Genomic DNA, 21,320 nt, shown 5'->3' with positions numbered 1-21,320 from the left:
CCTCTTTAGAAAGCCAAGCAGGAAGATGGAGGGGCAGGGCCGGGGAATGACATAGCTCTGAAGGATGCTGACTCCTCTGCAGCTCAGGCAGGCTCTCGTCAGCATCACCACACGGGCAAAGCCTGAGTGACGCTCAGTGGAGGGAAGAGAGCCTTCTCGTCTTCTAATGTCACCCGCTACACACAAGGTTGAATGCTAACAGTTATCAGTAGTCGGCCAGCAATGTGCCAGACAACCCCAAAATACAAGATATGGTTGTCCAGCAGAGTCTTAATTTAATTTGGGGCAACATGAAACCAATTGTCCTGTTCTTATTTAAAAAAATAAAAATAAAAAGCCTCCAATTCTGAGCCCCATTCTACCCCACTGACACACATCAGCTCCCAGAGCTGACGGACGGATGAGCTGGAGGGTCCATGGCCATGTGCATCTCTGGAGGCTGGAGAGGTGGTGGAGATGGCTTATACGTGCCAGGGCTAAGACTTATAGGTGCCTGGGCTCAGACTAAGGTCACAGAAAACACACTCTTCTGTGGAACCTCATTTGTTTAAGCACGCTCTGTGTGTGTGTGTGTGTGTGTGTGTGTGTGTGTGTGTAACACAGATACAGATGTTTTTCCTGCAAAAAGTGCTCTAGCATGATGCACTGTGGGTTCTAAGTCTGCTAAGCTTTCAGGGCCTCCATGAGAACCTTGGAGACGGAGATGAAAATAAAGATAGAGCTACAATAGATGTCCTGATGCTGGCACAGCACTCTGGCCCACACCACGTCAGGCCAGGGCTCAGGGATCACAGCTGGGTTGTGAGAGAGATGTGGTGACCACAGGTGAGAGGAAGGAATAAGCACCAATAGCCCTGTTGTTCTGATTTGCACAGCAGGGTATTTACCTCACAACAGGCTCACCTCAGGTGCGCTGTAAGTGCGATGAGGACATACAGGAACTCGTCGACAGTGTGCAGGGCAAGCATCTTCTGGGACTCCTGGGAGCCAGGCTGGCACGGTGGCTGCCCGCCCTGCTCTGGTGCTTTGTTGCCGAGGTTGGTCACCCACAGGGTGTGCAGCAAGGAGATCACATTGGAGAGCAGCTGAGTCTCCACAAATCTGAAATCAAACATGGCAGCAGCCTAGTCAGGGAGGTCAATGTGTGAAGGTAGGATGTGGACTATACGCTGGTGACAGCGCCCCCTAAGAGTCCGACCTGCCCGTCCCTCAGCACAGAGCACTCCCTCTAAGTAAGAACAAGGTGCCTGATGTAGAAAGGCAGCATCAAGCCAGACCACGTTCTCACCAGAACACGGCACCAAGTCCCTCAAGTACAGGAGACACAGCAGTGTGGTTATGGTAGCAACTTGAACTATGAACAAAGTTATTATGGGTTGTTATTATTATTATTATTGCTATTAGCCAATTATGCCTTTAAAAGAATCTGAAAAGTCTTGAAGCTGTTGATGTTGGAAGACACAGTTTAAGCTGTTTCTTTCAGAAAGATCTTACTCTATTTGTCTTTTTGAGGCAGGGTCTGGCACTGTGGCACAGTCTCCCGAGTGGTGGGATCACATGCACGGGTCATTCTGCATGAGAACCCTAGAAAATACCTTCTGAATGCCAACCTCCAGCAGTGCTCATTTCCAGTATGAACACCTAGTTTTTATATTCGGAGTAAAAGATCACTGATTCGAACCTGTGGTTAAAAACAAATCAATGAACGACCAACCGTCTTCTGCAACGGCAGGGTTATGACGTCACAGTGCCACAACCTGGCGGGGATGAGGTGCAGGCGCCCTTAAGAAGTCACTTAGTGCTGTAACAAGCAGGACAGTGAAACATGCAGAGTTCCCAGGGCAGAGCCTGCACATGTGCATGGGAGCCAGCTTCTCAAAAAGCTGAAAATTACTTTTGAAAAAGGAAAAAGAACAAAAAGACCCAGTGGCCCCTGGGCATGTTACAGTTGCCCCGTCACAGACAGAGCCCTCCTGACAGTGTTGTGTCAGGGACCCCAGCCTTGCACAGACTCACGTGATGGAGACTATGAGGAATGACAGGCATCTTCTGCCCAACCCCCATCCAGTGCTTGAGGACTCATCTACCTTCACTGGGCATTTCAACAAGCCTAGAAGCAGAGGCTCAGGAGACAGGATACCCTCTATGCAGCTGGCCCCAGTGGCTGAGTGGGACATAAAGACAGGAAGGCTAGTGGGGTTCTGCCAAAGTGGATGCAGCTGTGCTTCAAATCCAAGGCAGACAAGAGATCCCGAAAAGCAGGAGTTAATGGAAGAAAGGCCCTTTGGCTATTACCAGGAGCTGGACTGCAAGCTCACAGGAGTATGGGTGGGACCCCATTGCACACAATCTATTGATGCTTAAACCTTTAGAGGTATCATGCAAAAAGCACTTACCTGCTCTCAAGGATGTGTAAAATCCATGTTAAAAGGCTATAGTCCCGGATGATTTCATAGGCAGATCTGGTGATACGGGCAACATTCTGCAGAATTTCCAGGATCCAGTTCTGCAGAGTTCAAAGAGTCACTCCTTAGTGACCAACAGGGATTTCTCTCTCGCTGGTTTAACTTTTAATAGTTGTTAGATAGGGACGCACACTGGCCCCAGACTTCTGAGGGCTGGGATTACAAGGATTATTAGCCATAGGCCCAGCTCCAGAAGTGTATCCGCATGCAAATGACAGAAACAGAATCCCAGCAGTCAGCAGCCCAGATACAAGATGAGCCAGGTGGGATGCAGCACAGACCAGTTGTGAGCTGCTGGGATCTACCCAAGGGAGACCATCAACACGGGCCTGTCCCTAACTGTTTCTGAGCACCTCAGAACTCTCACTATCAAAATAAAAAGGTATCATATTCAAATTCCATTTATTACAATGTATTTCTTAATCTTGACTGTTACTCCCCACATCTTACATAAGACAAAAATAAAAGTTTGCCAGGTTTTTCCCATTTACTTCTTTCAGCAGTTGTGTATTTAGAAAACATAAACTCAGCTCTCAGTCCCAGGACAGTCAGGGACAGAGCAAACTCACTGGTTCCTAACGGGTGAGAGGAGGCAGTCTCAACTCTCTATTCTTATTTACTATGCTTTCCCCCAAGTCAAAAGCAAATTAAGAAATAAATCTTTAATTAAAATTCAGAGTGCCTTTGACTTTTAAAGCTTTAGTGAAAACTGTGAACTGTCATTTACTTAGATGATGCTGATACCAGACAGTCAAAAAAGAGAGGGATCCTGCCTGAGGTGCCACTCTGAAGCTTGCAGATCAGTGCATGGTGACATGGGAAGGGACACAGAAGTTATGACCTCAAACAACTAGAGAGAACGTGTGTCCAGTGCTTACTACTTTAGGGACTACATACGGTATAAACTTTTTAAGAGTCAACTTCAAGAATGGTCATGACTGCAACCCTAGTACATGAGAGGTAAGAGGAATGTTGCAAGTTCAAAGCCAGCAACATTAACTTCAGGCCAGTCAGGGCAACAAAGTAAGACCCTGTTTCAAAAACAAAGAGAGTAAATTCCAGAAGAAAAATATAACTGATATGAACCAATAAAACTGAACACACAGTGTGACTGTCTACAGTCAACATTTATTTATTTGGAACATGGTTCATGTTATGCATTCCAGGCTGGCCTTAATCCTCCTGCCTCAGCCTTCAAGGGCTGGGATTCTTATACAAAGGTTTTATGTCTCCAGACACTACACGCAAAACTGGGAGCTAGAGGGTTCCTGTCACTCAGGTGGGATAATTTGCATCTTAGCTTTCTGGTCAACTCCACAGGCTTATGATCAGGAACTAGCTCCTTTCCCTTGATAAAATAAAGATGCAAAGGTCTTTCTTCCTATCCACCACGGTGTGGTAAGAAGGCCACAAAGAAAATCACCTGTTGGGATGAACAATGCCAGACTCCACACGCACACACACGCACACACGCACGTACACAAACATACACACATGCACGCACACAGAAACACGCACACCCCTGTGCTGCGAACCCGGGGAACATGCTTACCTTAGCCACTTCGTCACACAAGGGGCTGCTGAAGAATGACAGAATGATGTGGAACACCCCTCTCCTAGAGCACAGCTCATAACAGTGTTTGTCTCTAATCCCCTGCCGTAGAATTCCCAACACCCACTCTTGTTCTGTTTTTTGCTAGGCCAGACAAACAAGAAAGCATCGTTAGATAAGTTACAGCTCTTCTGTGGGACAAGCAAACAGCAGTGTTTCCAGGCGATGGCCAACAGCTCTGGCCTTACACCATTAAGAGTCTTGTCCTTTGATTCCATTATCAGCTCAGAAATCAAAGACCAAGTCAAATCAAACAGTAAACCATGTTTAAGTGGGTGGGAGTTTTACAGAAGGGTATGTACTACTTAGTCCAGGGGCTCAGCAAGGAAACACAAGAGGGATGCTAAAGGCTCCCAGACTCGAGACTTTTAATAAGCAGGACACAGGAGTGTGTCTGGCTTTATGGGGCAGCACAGACGGCTCCTCTCTGCAACCTTGCTCTGCACTGCTTGTGCAATGGTACTGTGTAGCAAGCTGCATTACTGAGGGACAGAGGAGACGTGGGGCTGAGTGAGTAATCTTGTTCAAAGTCTACGGGGACCTTGAGGACTTGACCACACTACCTGGAAGTCAGAGCTGTAGAAGAACTGGTAAAAGCCTGGCAGTTTGTCCATGTTCAGGTTCTCGTGCGATAGTAGGAACTTGCTGATCTTCCAGTACATGTGCTCCTCTGAAAATACAAGCAGACAGTCACTAATGTCCTCGGTACAGCCTGGCAGTATCTGGACTGGGGGATAAATCCCTACCCAGCAGAGATTCTGCATCCTAAGAACCACAGTAGATTGGAAACCCAAGACCACTTCTGCACATAGCGTTCTCCACACGATTTAGGGACCACCATTCCTGGACTTGGCCACAGAGAAAATATTACAGGGCTCACACTGTGTTTCTAGCCTCTCCCAGAGAGGAGCTGACGCAGGAAGGAGGCACAGACATCTGGCTCTAGAATACAAGGCCGGGAGAGTATACATCTCTTTCTGCTGCTATCTCAAAGTCCAGCTGGGTGGCCTGGTCATCAACACATGGTCTTCCTTGGCATGAGGACTAATGTGGACGGCTGTACCCCAGGCACCATGGGCTCAATGGGATGAGTTTAGGACGATGAACACCTAAACTCTGCTCTATTTTATCCTGACAGACTCCTTTAAATCAGACAAGTGATAACAATTGAGTTTCCGCCACAAGTTTCCAAGGCAGGGAAACTTAAGTCACACGAATTATATCACAGATGAAAATCAGGCCTGAATTCTAAGAGCAATCTGACTACAAAATTGACTACACACTAACTGAGAGGCCTGAGACACGCTACCTCTCCTGGGGGCCTCAGAGGGTGAGACGATGGGGGGAGTCGGCTGGAGGCTGTTTTCTCAGCTGAGATTATGACCTTGCTGGACTAACAGAGCCTTGGGGCCTCCAATGGTACTAACCTTCTCCTGATTTCCTCTGGCTAAACCCAAACAAGGCCTTCTGGTGAATCAAGGCCTGTTACTTGCATATCCTTTCAGAGGCGGCCTGGTCCCCAGGAGCTGTGTTCCAACATTCTGGTTACAGCTACAGAATGACTCATGTGCTTTCCAGCTGAGCACCTGGAACCGTACACGCCACGGCTCTGCCACACACGGGTCAGCGAGCAGCAGTGTCAGACAAGCCGCTGTTGGCTCAGATGGGTGCGTGCTGTGCCAGGCAATCTACAAGTGCTTTGGAGGGCACGACTCCGGACCCTCTCACAGTCCTAGAGACAGGGGCACTCCACAGTGAAGAAACCCATGGGATGGACTCCCAGAGCCTCAGTTTTGTCTGTTTCTCCCCCCACCAGAAGCTATGAGGGTACCTGGTTTCAAGATCTGCAGTGCTGCCTTGGCAATGAAAAGAGCCACGGTGAAGGGGAGCCTCAGGTTCGGAGCTTTAATTCCATTGCGGACAACATCCAGCAAGTACAGAACCTGAACAGAGGAAAGACAAGCACCTTCAGGGTGTGTTTGTTTGTCACGGCTCTAAAGGGAGGGTCTGTTCTTCCACTTGGGAACAAACAGGAAGCCACAGCAGGACACTGTGTGCCTTCCTCTTGGAGATGCTCCTGCCTTCTTCTTTTAGGAGCAGACCTGCACAGTGGTTGAGAGAAGTCGAACACTACTACCAATCTGCTTCTGTCCCTCTGGCACATGGGGTGTGGGTTTCTGGGTTAGACGGTGTGGATAACAGTTGCCTTCACGGCTGAGTTTAGACCAAAGATACATTCAACAGAAGGGACCCCTTCCCCACTGGACGCTGGGGTTAGAAGGCAGCCTCCCAAGGCTGAGCTATGCCTGAGCAGTGATGTGGGAAAGTCATTTGTCAATCTGTTGTTTCATTGGTTAATAAAGAAAACTGCTTAGTCTGATAGGTCAGAAAATTAGGTAGGTGGAATAGACAGAACAGAATGCTGGGAAGAAGGGAAGTGAGCTCAGACGCCATGCTGCTCCTCTCCAGGGCAGATGCAATGAAGCTCCAGCCCAAGATGGACGCAGGTCAGACACGCTGAATCTTTCCCGGTAAGACACCACCTCGTGGTGCTACACAGATTATTAGAAATGGGTTAGTCAAGATGTGAGAGTTAGCCAAGAAGAGGCTAGATATAATGGGCCAAGCAGTGTTTAAAAGAATACAGTTTCCAGCTGGGCAGTGGTGGCGCATGCCTTTAATCCCAGCACTCGGGAGGCAGAGGCAGGCGGATCTCTGGGAGTTCGAGGCCAGCCTGGTCTACAAGAGCTAGTTCCAGGACAGGCACCAAAGCTACAGAGAAACCCTGTCTCAAAAAAGCAAAAAAAAAAAAAAAATAAATAAAAAGAATACAGTTTCCGTGTTATTATTTCGGGGCATAAGCTAGCCAGGCGTCCGGGAGCCGGGTGGCAGGAACACAGCCCGCTGCTCCTTTCTACAGAGCAGGGCCTCTCACTCATGCCTTTTCTGCACTCCTCCCTCTGCCCCAGGTGACAGGCACCTTCTCCAAAGCCTCAACCGCATCCCCACAGACACTTGATTCCTACTTACTTGTGACTGCTCCCGGAAGCGAGCTCCCTCCAGGTGTGAGTAGTAGGCTGCCAGCACAGAGTAGGCTGCAGCACGCATCTTGGGGTCATAGCTGCTGAGGGCTGCCACAGTGAGGCCCAGAGCATTTGAATCCAAAAATTTTCGACAATCCACCACAAATTCTACAGAGAGTAAATTATAGCATTAAACACACGATCCACATTTCATGATGCTTGTACAACTCTCTCTTCCATCCCACCAATGCCAGCTGCACAGGCTGGACACTGAGAACACTGTCTCTCTGGCTGTGGAGAACGGACCACGGTATCTTCTCTTCTGTGGCCATGATTACCCTGCTTCCATGACACTGGTCAGTTCCACAAACGTCAGAAGTTCAGCAGAGTGAGGGCAACACTGAGACCCACTCTGAACCTCAGCGCATCAGCAGAACGGGACACAGCAGGGGCCTGGCTTCTGGGTCCTACTTTGTTCAGTCCTGTGCCTGTCCCATGTGAAACACCAGAAGGAACAGAAAGTGGGAAACTCAGCCAGAGCAAACCAGTGGGGCCTGGGCCCGTTCTGTATACAAAGGATTTCCCTACTTCCACTCTGGCAACCTTCCTTCCATTATTCTTTAAACACACAACAAAACTCTCTGTAGTGTGGTTCACCATGCTCAAAAAAAGCAACAGTCAAAATGTCTGCTGGGAGCCAGGGACAGCTCAGTGGCAAGGACTTGTCTATCACACACAAGGCCATGAGGTGATCCCAGCACTGACAGGGTCAGGGAGCGCCTGATGGCTGACATCCCTTTGCTCTATGTGAGGCCTTAAGGCACCTCCAACTGCTATAAGAAAGTATAAGACAGCTGGATCACGCACACAGGGGGCCCAATCCCAGACAGCTACATTACTACAGAATGGCGCTCAGACGTGTGGACAACTGTATCCACTGAAAGCCTGAGAAATCTTGGGAAAGAGTAAAGCATGTTTTCTTGGTAGCAGCGATTTCTCAGGTCTGCTCTGCTTGCTAGAAGCAAGCAAGCGCTCTCATCTAAGAGAGGCTTCCTGACTCAGCTTCAGCTGCAAAACCCTGCAGCTCTTAAAAGGTCCTGCCACGAAACATTTAAATGGTATTGATAAAAGCCGACTGAATGCTTGTTTGTTTTCAGCAGTAGCAGGAAAAAAACCTGTGTTGTTTTAAAACGCCGGCTTTCTGGGCCGTCCTGCCAGGGCAAACTCTGACTGTTTGAAATAAGAGGGCCAGCTACAGAGAGAGGACTTGAGTGTTGTCTGTTGCAGCTTGTTTGATGGCAAGGACCTTGAAACACGGTAGACTTGTGGCACTGAATGCTGCTCTGGCCGGTACCTCAGCCACAAGGTTGGAATGGCAGAAAGCTAAGGAATGGGCTACATCTAGCTGCCAAAGCGACAGCTTTAGTCCTACTGATATTGCTTGGTAAATTAAAGACTCATGTGGTCAAAAAAAGAGACATATACAGTAAAAGAAAGATTTAAAGAAAACTTTTAATGATTTACAGTGTGTTAAAAATATGTGCAGGCTAAAAGTTGAAGTTCTTAAAGTAAAAAAAAAAAAGGAAGAGAGTTGTTGGGTGTGGTAGTACACACCTTTAATCCCAACACTTGGGAGGCAGAGGGAGATTGACCTCTGTGACTTCTAGGTGTGGTAGCACACGCCTTTAATCCCAATGCCTGGGCGGCAGAGACAGGCGGATCTCTGAGAGTTCAAGGACGCCCACCTGAAGGATTGCTGTGAACACCTTCAGAAAATTGTTTCGCTCAACTGCCAACTGAGATGAAACTAGCACACAGGTTATACCATGAAAGACCTAATTAACAACACCCCCATTCAGCAGGAAGCAGTTTGGAAAGAAAAAACTGCGCCTATGTTCCCAAATATGGTTTATAAATGTTCTTTTACATTTAAAGGGGGATATGATATAGGTATGAATAATTTGCATTGATATGGATTTTGCTTTAGTGATATAAATTTAAGGTCAATTTTGTTATAAGTACATGTATTTCTGCTCTTGATTAAGGTATTGTGATTGTGTAGTTCACTTAAAAATGTAATGTATATAGGTTGTTAATAGATAATCATAATAGTCAAGTTTGTAGTCATGTTAGTTAAGATTTTCTAGATGTACATAGATATATTTTAGATAGGCATTCTTCATATCTCTCAAAGATTATAGAATATGGCATTTAATGTTCTAATAACTTAGGGCTTTTCATGACAATGAGACACATCTGCTCCTGGCAGCACCAATCTACTTCAAGAGGAAGATGGGCATCGAAGAGGCACCTTATGGAGTTTGATAGCCATTTGAGCAAGAAACTGTTCTTGCCTGGACTATTGCATAAACTGGACACAGAACCCGCAGAGAGAGGACTACTGAACTTGCGTAAAGGTGAGATGATCTTTCGGGGTTCCTGATTCATGAAAGAGTCTGCAAGACATTCTTCAGGACAAGCAGATAGTGACTGCCTTTGAAATTTCCTGCTTCATGGAAATGTCTCTGGATATTATGGGCCTGCAGGCCAAAGATGGATGCCCCAACAGTACAGAGGAACTTTGGGTGACTGTTCAGGCAGCAAGATGTCTCTGTCATTTCTAGAGTTTGAAAGTTGCTTATTTCTTGTTTGCTTAGGTAATATTGTATCTTTCTGGAGTCTTTGATGGAGTTGAAGAATAGTTAGTTATAGTTTTCCTTAGTTATGATAAAGATAAAATAGATATAAATATTGTAATTTTGACCTGATAACTGTTTTGTTATATGTAATTTTGCTGTGTTAAAGTCTTTCTTTTTTTTTTTTTTTGTTTAAACAGAAAAAGGGGAAATGATGGAGGAAGGTCATTGGTTAAGTAATAAAGAAACTGCTTGGGCTCACAGGTTAAAACATAGGTGGGAGGAGTAAACAGAACAGAATGCTGGGAGGAAGAGGAAGTGAGCTCAGACTCGACAGCTCTGCTCTCTGGAGCAGATACGCCATGCTCCCCTCTCCCGGGCAGACGCGATAGCTCTGCTCTCTGAGGCAGACGCATGCAATGAAGCAAGCCGCCAGGTCAGACATGCTGAATCTTTCCCGGTAAGACCAGTGCTACACAGTTTATTAGAGATGGGTTGATCGAGATATCAGAATTAGCCAGTAAGGGCTAGAGCTAATGGGCCAAGCAGTGTTTAAATGAATACAATTGGTGTGTTGTTATTTCGGGGCATAAGCTAGCCAGGCAGCTGGGGTGCTGGGGACGCAGCTCCGCAGCTATTACAACAAAATGGCGTCCAACGTGGGGCTTGAACCCATGACCCTGAGATTAAGAGTCTCATGCTCTACCGACTCATGCTCACCAACAGAACCTGTATTTTGTCAGCTCCACTTTAGTGGGAACTCAGGCCTTCCTTTCCCCCAGGAATAGTTCGGTTTAAAAACTTCAGAAGAGAGCTGTTTCCCTTGCTGAAAAATGAGTAACCTGGTGGTAATTCTCCATAAAGAGGCTTTTTAGGTTGAGTGGCCAGTGCCCCACAGGAACTCACAGAGGCAGACAGAAGCAAGTGTCTTCTCTGAACACTCTTGGGATAGACTGTCAATGCAATAACTGAAAACTGAAGCTAAGACAGAGGTGGCGAGAAGGAGGAAGCCAGCAGTTTCTGGAGGCGGTTTTTGGGATTCTCAAGTTGAAAGTTGCTGTTGAATAATCCTTTATGTACACTGTGAATATTTATTACTCTCAGTGATTTAATAAAGAGTGGACTAACCAATAGCGAGGCAGGAAGAAGTCATGTGTGAAAGTCAAACTAAGAGGATGCTGGGAAGGAGTGTAGGTGGAGACTGCTTGTTCGTTCCCAGCCACCCAGACCCAGAATAATCACACACGAGTTGTATTAATTACAACACTGCTTGGCCAGTAGCTTAGGCATATTCCTGGCTAATTCTTATATCTTAAATTAACCCATTTCTATTAATCTGTGTATCACTACATGGTTGTGACCTATCGGTAAGGCTCCATCCGACGCCTGTCTCCTGTGGTGGCTACATGATGTTTCCCTGACCCCACCTTCTTTTTTCCACTATCTCTGCTTGGAATTCCTGCCTTGCCCTATTCTGCACTGACATAGGCCCAAAGCAGCTTCTTTATTAACCAATGGTAATAAAGCATATTTACAGCATATAGAGGGGAATCCCACATCCAAGAAGGATAGAGACGAGAGAGTCGTCAGCCATATGCAGAGGAAGCAGGATGTGTACAAAATGAGGTAACAAGTCATGAACCATGTGGAAACAAATAAATAGAAATGGCAAATTTAGGTTATAAGACCTAGCTAAAAACAAGTCTAAGCTATGGGCCAAGCACTTATAATTAATAATAAGGCTCTGTGTATTTGGGAGCAGTTGGCAAGACAGAGCTGACCCATGGTCCTGATGAAAAAGTTCACCCACAGGAAGTGCACTGGCTGGGACCAAGATCAGAACAGGCCAGTGACTTAGAAGACTGCAGTGGAAACTATCTAAACTCAAATACAGAGGAAAGAATCTGCAGACACAGGGCCTGGCGTCTCTCAAGCCACCCCAGTGGGGCCGCACAATGCAGGAGCTCCAGCAGTGCAAACGCAGACACAAGAGAAAACTAAGAAAACTGAAGTCCAAGAAACAATCTGAGGTTTATAGGTAACAAAGCAAGTGCACTGGCTGGTTTTATCAACCTGACACAAGCTAAAGTCATTTGAAAGAAGGGAGCCTCAATTAAGAAAACGCCTCCATAAGTCTGGGTCGTATGCAAGGCTCAAGAGCATTTTTTAAATTAGGGATTGAAGAAGCAGGGCCCAGCCGTAGCGGACGGTGCTATCCCTGGGTCTGTAAGAAAGCGAGCTGAGTAAGTCATGGGAATCACGCCAGTAAGCAGCACCCTCCATTGCCTCTTCATCAGTTCCTGCCTCCAGGATCCTGCCTGCTTGAGTTCCTGTCCTGAGTTCCTTCAATCAAGGACTCAGGATCCTGCCTGCTTGAGTTCCTGTCCTGAGTTCCTTCAATCAAGGACTCAGGATCCTGCCTGCTTGAGTTCCTGTCCTGAGTTCCTTCAATCAAGGACTCAGGATCCTGCCTGCTTGAGTTCCTGTCCTGAGTTCCTTCAATCAAGGACTCAGGATCCTGCCTGCTTGAGTTCCTGTCCTGTCTTCCTTCAATCAAGGACTCAGGATCCTGCCTGCTTGAGTTCCTGTCCTGTCTTCCTTCAATCAAGGACTCAGGATCCTGCCTGCTTGAGTTCCTGTCCTGTCTTCCTTCAATCAAGGACTCAGGATCCTGCCTGCTTGAGTTCCTGTCCTGAGTTCCTTCAATCAAGGACCATCATCTGAAAGTGTGAGTCAAATAAACCTTGTCCTCCCCAACTTGCTTTTTGGTCACAGAGCTTTATCACAGCAAAAGACAGCTACCTACAACACTAAGGAAGGAGAAATGTCTGTGCTACGGTTAGCCCCTTACACAATACATGAAGCAAAGCCATCTGGCTGGAGGGTAAACTGCGATCAATCACTCCCACCCTTAGAAAAGATAAAGCTGCATCAAAGCTATGACTTCATTAGGTATGCACGGTGTACACACTTCAACTAAAAGAGAGACAGTGAGATTAAAACCAGACCTCGTTACTAAGTACACGCTGCTTGTGAGAACCTACTTGATGTTGAAGCACAGACTGGAAGGAACAACCAGGTAATGTGCAGACTCAGATTCAGTCTCTAACAACTGATGAATTCTGATGTGGAAAGAGAACTAGGAAGTTTTTTAAAGCACCAAACTGTAGATAAAATTATCATGCTTTGGAAAATAACCGTAGTTATGAGATAACTATGTACTCATGGACAGAGTATGTTTGGGAGAGAGAATAGTCCAAACATTTAATTTACACTCAACGAGAAAAGCTAAAGCTCTGATGGCTGGCATAACTTTAGTAGCCACTGACACTCTAAGACAAATGAATTTTCCACATGTCCACGAGGAAAAATTAACTTCCTATTTTGTGACTTTCTCGGCTGCTCTATGGTCTTGGCTTTGTACTTATGGAAAAAAGGATGCCCTTGGGTGTAGAAAATATAAGGCTATTTAAAAGTGGTTATAAATGCTGCTCTATCTTAAGAACCTTTTGGACAGTTTTCAAACCCTGAGACGACTTAGCCAGGACAATGACTGCGGAGAGAATCAAACGCACCCAGGGTCAGTGGACAGTCATGGTACTGTGGATCTGCTCCAGGAGCTCCAGGAAGTGCATCTCAGTATCTTTTTATATGACATCCTTGGTCACAAACTGTAAACGGTTCTTTACAGAGAGCAGAGTCCACAGGGCTGGTGTGCTGGGCACTTGGCAGTGGCACTCGGCTCACCCTGTGCTGGCTGCCTTGGCAGACGCAGAGCTGCTGTGGAAGAGGCATCTGTCACTGCCACTGCTAACAGCCTTGGCTGGCCTGTCCCTTGGGCAAGCACTCAAAGTGGGGTGGGGAGTAGTAAGGTTATGAAAATAGGTTCGCCTTCTCCTCAAAGGGCTGAAAGTGGAGCAGTGAGACAGAAGAGTCAAGGGCCTGACTTAGGACAAGGTCAGCAATACCTGGCCACAGTGGAATTGCAAACAGACTTCTGGGGCCTCTCGCTACACACGTGCAAATAAATAAAAGGGAAGCCATGTATGGAAGGCAGATGGAGCAGTCTTTGACTGTGCGCCTTAACATTTTAATTTTCTATCATCTAATTTTTAAAACATGAATGCATGTCCAACACTAAATTTAATTAAATTCTCAATTCTGGAAACAAGAATCAATATCTCTTGTTCTTCCAAATAAGCACAGCTAAAGACTTTGAACATAACATTAAGTCAGTCCACGGCAGGCGAGACGGCTTAGAGGATAAAGGTGCTTGCTGAAAAGCCTGGCAACAGCTCAAGGCTCTAGGCCCGAGAAATGACTGTGTATCCCTAGAACCCAGCCACACATTCAAGACAAACAAAACCCTAAAATGATGTGGGATGTCCTTCTGTGTAGTAATATGGGCAGCGGGGCTGCGTCCCCAGCACCCCGGCTGCCCACATGGCTAGCTTATGCTCCGAAATAACAACACACAAACTGTATTCATTTAAACACTGCTTGGCCCTTTAGCTCTAGCCCTTACAGGCTAATTCTCACATCCCGATCAACCCATTTCTAATAATCTGTGAGCACCGGTCTTACCGGGAAAGGTTCAGCATGTCTAACCTGGCGGCTTGCTTCATCGCGTGCATCTGCCCAGGAGAGCGGAGCATGGTGTCCCTCTCTGAGGCGTCTGCTCCCGAGAGGAGAGCTGTGGAGTCTGAGCTCACTTCTTCTTCCTCCCAGCGTTCTGTTCTGTTTACTCCTCCCACCTATCTTCTAACCAATGAGGGCCAAGCAGTTTCTTTTTATTTAACCAATGACCTTCCTCCATCACTTCTGTATATGTGCTGCTTTCATTGGTTGATGAATAAAGTTGTCTGGGCCAATGGCTTAGCAGAGTAAAGCCAGATGGGAAATCTGAACAGAGATATATAGAATAGGCAAAATCAAAGAGGAGCCATATAGCTGCTGAAGTCGAAACCTTTCTGGTAAGCCACAGCTTGACGTCAATACAAAGACTAATAGAAACGGGTTCATTTAAGATGTAAGAGTTAGTTAATAAGAAGCCTAAGCTAATAGGCCAAACAGTGTTGCAATCAATATAGTTTCTGTGTGATGATTAGGGTCTGGGCGGCTGGGAACAAACAAGCTGTCTACACTAAAAGAATGGTTTTTCTGACTCAGGACTAACCTGGGAGCCATGATAACAATTAACAGCAATATGGCCGCAGAAGGCCGGCACACTTACCCGGCCTGGCCGCAAAAGGCGGACACACTCACCTGGCCTGGCCGCAGGAGGCGGGCACACTCACCTGGCCTGGTCAATTCCCCAAAGAGATGGAGAAGAAAGCAGGGGTCATAGAGGCGGTCAAGGTCCACTCGCGCAGTGTTATCCTTAAACACCAGCGGCTCCCCTGTGTCCTGAAACAGCCCAAGCCAACATGATCATGGACCCTGATCATTTGAATGCTGACCCCACTATCAGAGCACATAAGCCTAAGAAGTTCTATAAAAAGCAAAGTTTTCACATGGTAATGTTATTGTTGAGACTTGTTTCAAGATAAGCTTGTGGGGGAGGGGTAATAAATAAAACAGTGGGACCAGTGGGACCCAGTTTCAGTATGGACATGGGGGCACAGTCTGTACCTCTGTACAAAGTTGGAGGGGCAAGGGGGAGAGGAGAAGAGCAGACCACACCTCAGTGGGCAGCAGCCTCCGGTACTGTGGGAAGTGCAGGATGGTCTGCATCATCTGGTCAGGGTCCAGGAGGCGGAGGATGTCCCCGACACTTGGCTGCTGCCACAGTGACTTGCCTAGGCTTCGGCAAGTCTTGTGATGCTCCACAGCTGCTGGGCCCCACAGAAGAACCCTAGAGCCAGAGAGGAGTGCAGACTGGTCACAGGACCCACCAGGAACAACAACCCCAACATCAAGATCCTAGCTCAAGCCAAGTGCCACTCTGGGTAAGCACACATGCTCTATCACTTCATCCTCAACAGCTTCTGAAATGGGCATGATGGTGATGGGGCTGCTGAGGGTGCAGGGGCAGCTGGTGATGGCAGCAGAAGTCAGCACCCACACACTACTCTTGGGGTATCTGGCTTGACTCTGACCCTTTGCGTACACTGATTCACTTATTCTGTGCAATGATCCCTTAGCTTACATTGCCACCTCCTGTGCAGTGGGGGGAATAAGTACTGAAAGGACTGGGAAAGCTGCATGGCCACTCACTTGCCAACGGACGAGTAGCAGAGCAGGAACTCTACATGACGGGGTGTGGCTCCAAGCCAGGCTAAACAGCTATAGGATCCTGACCTCAGACTGCCCACAGGACTGCTGCACAAGTCTTTGGTCAGTCCTGCCTAGAGAACCCACTCTGTGCAGCCCGATATCCCCTGCAGCTGCCCACAGATGTCTAAGAGACAGGGCAGCTACTATGGTGTGGGGTCTGGGATGTGGAGGCTTTGTTCTAGACCTCCAAGTGTGCACTGTGGCATGAACATGCTACACATATGACTACATTTATACAAAATAAGGAATACAAATATATTAATAATAGTTTAAAACAACAACAGAAAGGAACGAGAAGGCTCAAATCTAGAGCTCCCTGAAGAGGGGCTTCATCACTGGGCCAAATGTCCCACTGTTGTGTTCATGACCCCCATGAAGCCGACACCCACCTGAAGCTGATGAGACTGAGGTGGTTCTGTTCATACGCCCGAAGGAGAAGTAAAATCTTCTGGTCTAGAAGACAAATGAACCCCTCAAATACAGGAGAGGGTATACCCTACCAGCCCTGCCCACACAGCCTGGTCATCAGGTCCTCCTCACCTAAGACACTGAGTGTGGCACTGTAAGTCCCAAGTAGCACGGCAAAGTGGCTGCTCTCACAGACAGAAGGGCACATCCTCACCACTGTGGACATCAGGTCCACCAGGGTTTCTGGAAGAAACAACACAGAACATAGTACCAAGGAGACACACTCTCAGGACACAGAGGAGGGGGCACTGCAGTGGTTCTGGAAGCTGGTACTATCCTTTCTGAGTAGGCTGGACTTTGGGCATCCATCAGCCTCCCCGCCAGGATCACACGCGTTCCTGTGATAACACATCTTCAAAATCACCATCTCCCTATAGGCTCAGGATCTACCCATCCCTTTCCACCAAATTTTTAAAAACCTACGATTTTAAGATCTACGCATACTCCCTGGTTATGCTACCACAACCTCCAGCATTTATACTCCTGCCTGCACGTGGTGTGGAGCCCATTTTACTTTTTAACTACTGTACCAATAATTGGCATCTAACCGTTTTCTGTCTTTAACCAACTCTTTATGACACTCAGACCCCGGGGTGATGGCTTTGTCTCTACAGGGCACTGCCTCGAGTGGGCGGGGACATTCAGCCTCACAGTCTACACTGCACTTAGGACTCACGAGCACAAGTCCATGCCAACTGAGTTGGAAACAGAGTGTAAGCCTGGCTGGAAAAGACAGCAGTGCACTATCACCAGGGAAGTTCAAACCCTTCCCGCTTTCAATCAGTCTTCCCTAAAAGATTCACGAGATTGATCCAGTCCTCGCAGGACAAATGTCCAGTCCACACTTGTTTTCTCATCCCTGTCAACCTCTCCTAATTCCCAGGCTTTTAATAGCAGCTCATGACAGGCCACATGACCTCCCCCAGACCCTCCATACACCATACAAAGCCTTCAAGACAGGTGGCAACCCTGGAGTTGACAGACACAGAGACTCCATTACTACACTCTGAAAACAAAATGGTGCACGGCTAGCTGGAAGAAACTGGAATCCGACAGCTGCCACGGAGCTGGGAGGGCAGAGTGTGGGCTCACCTTTTACTTGACTGTCCAGATTTTCCTCTTCTCCAGATGTCAGCATGGTTGGCAAAAACAGAGAATGCTGGGTGAGCATCATGTGGACCACTGGAAGCTGGACAAGCTTTGTGTGCACAGAGCTTTCTGGACTATACAGGAGCTTTGTGGCATCAAGCAGAGTCTTCAAAAAGGTGAGGTCCTGGTACCGAAATCTGGGAGATAAGCCAAAGGAAGGAAAGTTTATTGTTTAAGAAACAAAATTTGTTCTTAGAATTCCGAAAGTACAGAGTTGAGAATTTTACAGAGTCTGCATTCATCACTGGGCTGTCTGTGACATGGCCTCATCCTCGCTTAATCACAGTCCTATCTGTCCACTCTGCTGGGGATCACTAACCTACACCATGAGGAGAGTCTGTCATGATACAGACATCACAGGATGGGCAGACAGAGACTAAGACAGCTACATCCCTAGCTACACAACCTCATGTGAGATCACCACCACGCAGTCATCTTTGAGCAAACCATCCTATGTGGCATGTGCCTGAGTTTTCTGTGACACATACATCAAAAAGAACTTTCCATTTAGATAGTCAGCAGGCAGAAGAGCTGAGTGTGACCACAGGACTCTGCGTGGATCCTAACAGGTCCATCTGCCTTGGTCCTTCAGCCATTTGAGCTACACTGAGCTATGTCTTAAATCCCTTCAAAACCCACTAGAGCGAGAATCTATGAAAAATCCTTGTAGCTCTCTCCACAGAGCATTAGGATGTTCCTATACTTTTCTAAAGAAAATACAAAGTTCTGAGCTGCATCAAGTGCAGTCAAGGCTGTTTTTTTGGCTGCCCAGACCTGAAATAATCACACAGAAACTGTATTACTAAAACACCGCTTGGCCCATTAGCTTAGGCATATTTTTGGCTAACTTTTATATTTTCAATTAACCCATTTTTATTAATCTGTGTATCGTCATGTGGTTGTGCCTACAGGTAAAGTTCTGTTGGGTGTTCAGTGTCTGTCTCCTGTGGCGGCTACTACTCTCTCCTCCTCTATCTGCTTAGAATTCCCACCTTGCCCCATTCTGCACTGTAACAGGCCCAAAGCAGCTTTTTTTATGAACCAATGGTATTCACAGCACACAGAGGAAAGTCCCACATCAATCAAGGGACAGTGAGGCTGGGCAGGGGCCCATCAGGTCCCCTGGACACACGAGGAAGCTCTGAAACAGAAGAGGTATGATGGAGCACACCCGTAATCCCAGCACTTGGGAAGAGGGTCAGAGTGGGAGAGGCTGGGGTTACAGGGTGAGATTCTACCTCAAAAGGCCAAAAAAAAAAAAAAAAGAAAGAAAGAAAGAAAGGAAGGAAGGAGAGAGGGAGGGAGGGAGGGAGGGAGGGAGATGGAGAGATGGGTCAGTGGCTAAGAGCATTGGCTACTCTTCCAGAGGACCTGGACTCAATTCCCAGCACCCACATGATGGCTCCCAACCATCTACAATGAGATCCAATGCCTTCTGGCAAGCAGACAGAGCACTCATATACATACATACATACATACGTAAATCTTTAAAAACAGAAGAAACAATGACGATGGCAGTATTTAACCTGGAACCATCCTTCTTTCTTCTGCGTGACATTTTCTCTGGATGCTGAACATCACAAGTGATCGTGAAATGAAGACTACAGGTGTCATACATCACTTCATGGTTCTCTGAGCACCAAACTAAGCAGTCTAACCATAGCAAACGTGAGCTACTGGGAACACAGAGTCTCTCGACGCTGCTCCTCTAGTGACACTCAAAGTGTGCTGAGACTAACATTCAGCACTAATGTAAAATGGGTATCAATATGCACACACTGACATGGGAGTCATTGCAGGGCCCATACAGGTAGGGAGGGCTCAGGGAACAGCCTCATATCTAGCAGTAGGAAACTGCTAAATAATAAAGATGGAATTCTATACAGTGAAAATGGATGACTTTTGTATCTGTATTAAACTAGAAACATCTGAGTAAAAAGGAAAACAAAGGCAAAGAATGATATGAATGTTTAAAATATCAAACGTGTGCAAAAATACGCTGCGCCGTGGAACAGAACACACACTGTTCATAAAGGGACTGGCGGCTACAGTGCAGTGCTATAAAACACTGACTGGTCTAGCATTTGTAAGGCCCGAGGTTCAATTCCCAGTACTGAGAAAACAATCAATCAAATTCACAAAACAAGCAAACAAAACCACAAAATATGCAGAGGATGACAAGCGTGTGGCTGGGCAGAGAGGAGACGAGAATTCTTTAGGAATAATAGAGGAAACTGTAACATTCATCATGTTTGAGTATAGCTTTTATCTCTACATTTCAAGCTTTTTCAATTTCATTTTTACTTACTGTGTGTGTGAGTGTGTGTGTGTGTGTGCACATGTCAGAGCATGCATATGCAGGTCAGAACAACTGGGTCCTGGGCCAGAATCAAACTCCGATTGTCATCTTGCCAGCCTGTTTTGTTTACTTGAGATAGTTTCACGCAGCCCAGGCTGGCCTTGAGCCTGCTGCTATGTACCCGAGTGAGGATGATTTTGACATTCCTCCCAAGTGCCACATTACAGACATGCACTATCACGCCATTTCCACTTCTGTGTTTTAAAGATGCTTTTCTTCTCTACAGACAAGGCAACAGCTATGCTGTGACAGGTACTTTAATGACAAGCTAAAGCAACCTGCATGGTTGGAACACCCACATCTTTCTAAACGGCACCAGGAAAATCAAATCAACTTACTTGAGTCCTGTCTTCACAAACTGCTGCCAGTCACCAGGTTCAACCTCTTTAAGAGTGTGCTACAAAAAAAAAGGAAACAAAAATGGACATGAAACATGTCAGTGAGCTGGAAACACTGAGGGCTCCAGAGTGCAGTCTTCAGGGGGCAGTGAATGAGCAGGGCTACGAAAAGCCCTGCTGCTATCCTTCCTACTGTCTGTCGGCCTGCCTTGCAGCTGCTCCAGCCACCTACTGCCATTCCTGCTGACACTAACAGGATCTTACAACGAAGACCAACATGCAGATTTTGGGTTTAACAGCAAATATAAGCAAAGTACCCAAACCATCATGTGGCTCTGTTTGAACTAACTGGGGATGAGCTTGAACTTCGACTCATCCTGCCCCTACTTCCTGAGTGCTAGGATTAGAGCTGTGAGCGACCATGCTGCTTATTCCACGCTGGTGATGAAACCCAGGGCTTTGTACATGCTGAGCAAGAGCTCTACCCACTGAGCTACAAACCCTTGTTTCATTATTTGAAAAACAGCACTAACATTTTACTAGCACACCGAACATGCAAAGCAACATTTCCCAAGCGGTCCTGTTATGTTTCCACGCCTGCCTGGTCAGGCAGCACTAGTGGATTTGCATCTCAGAGGACACGCTCACCCTACCCAGGAGACACTGCACAAAGGGAAGAGGTCTGCCCTGAGGCAGCAGCTAAGCACAGTTCACCTAGGTCACTGTTTCCACCAGGCCAGCCATGCCTGGAGTCCTCAGTGACAAAGACTGAGAAGGACTCCCAGGGCACTGGACCGTCCACTGAGGACTTCTCTGACTCAGCACATTCTTAAATTCTGCTCTCTATGCCCCAGCAATTGCTCTTTCAGGAATTCACCTGGATATAACCAATCAAATTTACAGAGGGCTGTGGTGCTCAGTGCTGAGTTTGACAGGATGTAGGATAATCTGAAGACAAAACCTCTAAACATGGCTGCAGGGAGCTTCTGACACT

The 21,320-nt window shown here is 46.9% G+C and overlaps 1 protein-coding gene across 1 annotated transcript in view; it reads right to left on the bottom strand.

Moving 5' to 3' along the window:
- The window catches only part of Urb1 (URB1 ribosome biogenesis homolog), a 63,074-nt gene that overhangs the window by 3,167 nt on the left and 38,587 nt on the right, over nucleotides 1-21,320 (bottom strand). The window contains exons 25-36 of the mRNA XM_041673393.1: nucleotides 20,327-20,385; nucleotides 17,573-17,766; nucleotides 16,553-16,663; nucleotides 16,402-16,465; nucleotides 15,419-15,590; nucleotides 15,034-15,142; nucleotides 7,108-7,268; nucleotides 5,909-6,020; nucleotides 4,641-4,747; nucleotides 4,018-4,161; nucleotides 2,397-2,506; nucleotides 904-1,101 (exon numbers count right to left, since the gene is read on the bottom strand). Of these exons, the coding sequence (XP_041529327.1) occupies nucleotides 904-1,101; nucleotides 2,397-2,506; nucleotides 4,018-4,161; nucleotides 4,641-4,747; nucleotides 5,909-6,020; nucleotides 7,108-7,268; nucleotides 15,034-15,142; nucleotides 15,419-15,590; nucleotides 16,402-16,465; nucleotides 16,553-16,663; nucleotides 17,573-17,766; nucleotides 20,327-20,385 (1,541 nt within the window). The remainder of the gene's footprint in view (nucleotides 1-903; nucleotides 1,102-2,396; nucleotides 2,507-4,017; nucleotides 4,162-4,640; nucleotides 4,748-5,908; nucleotides 6,021-7,107; nucleotides 7,269-15,033; nucleotides 15,143-15,418; nucleotides 15,591-16,401; nucleotides 16,466-16,552; nucleotides 16,664-17,572; nucleotides 17,767-20,326; nucleotides 20,386-21,320) is intronic.

The sequence above is a fragment of the Microtus oregoni genome, unplaced genomic scaffold (genome assembly GCF_018167655.1).
Source record: "Microtus oregoni isolate MIOR12 unplaced genomic scaffold, Mior012 000023F_ref0000262, whole genome shotgun sequence".
Classification (NCBI taxonomy): domain Eukaryota; kingdom Metazoa; phylum Chordata; class Mammalia; order Rodentia; family Cricetidae; genus Microtus; species Microtus oregoni.
The sequence above is the reverse complement of the archived record's forward strand: the minus strand, read 5'-3'. Positions and strand labels throughout refer to the sequence as shown.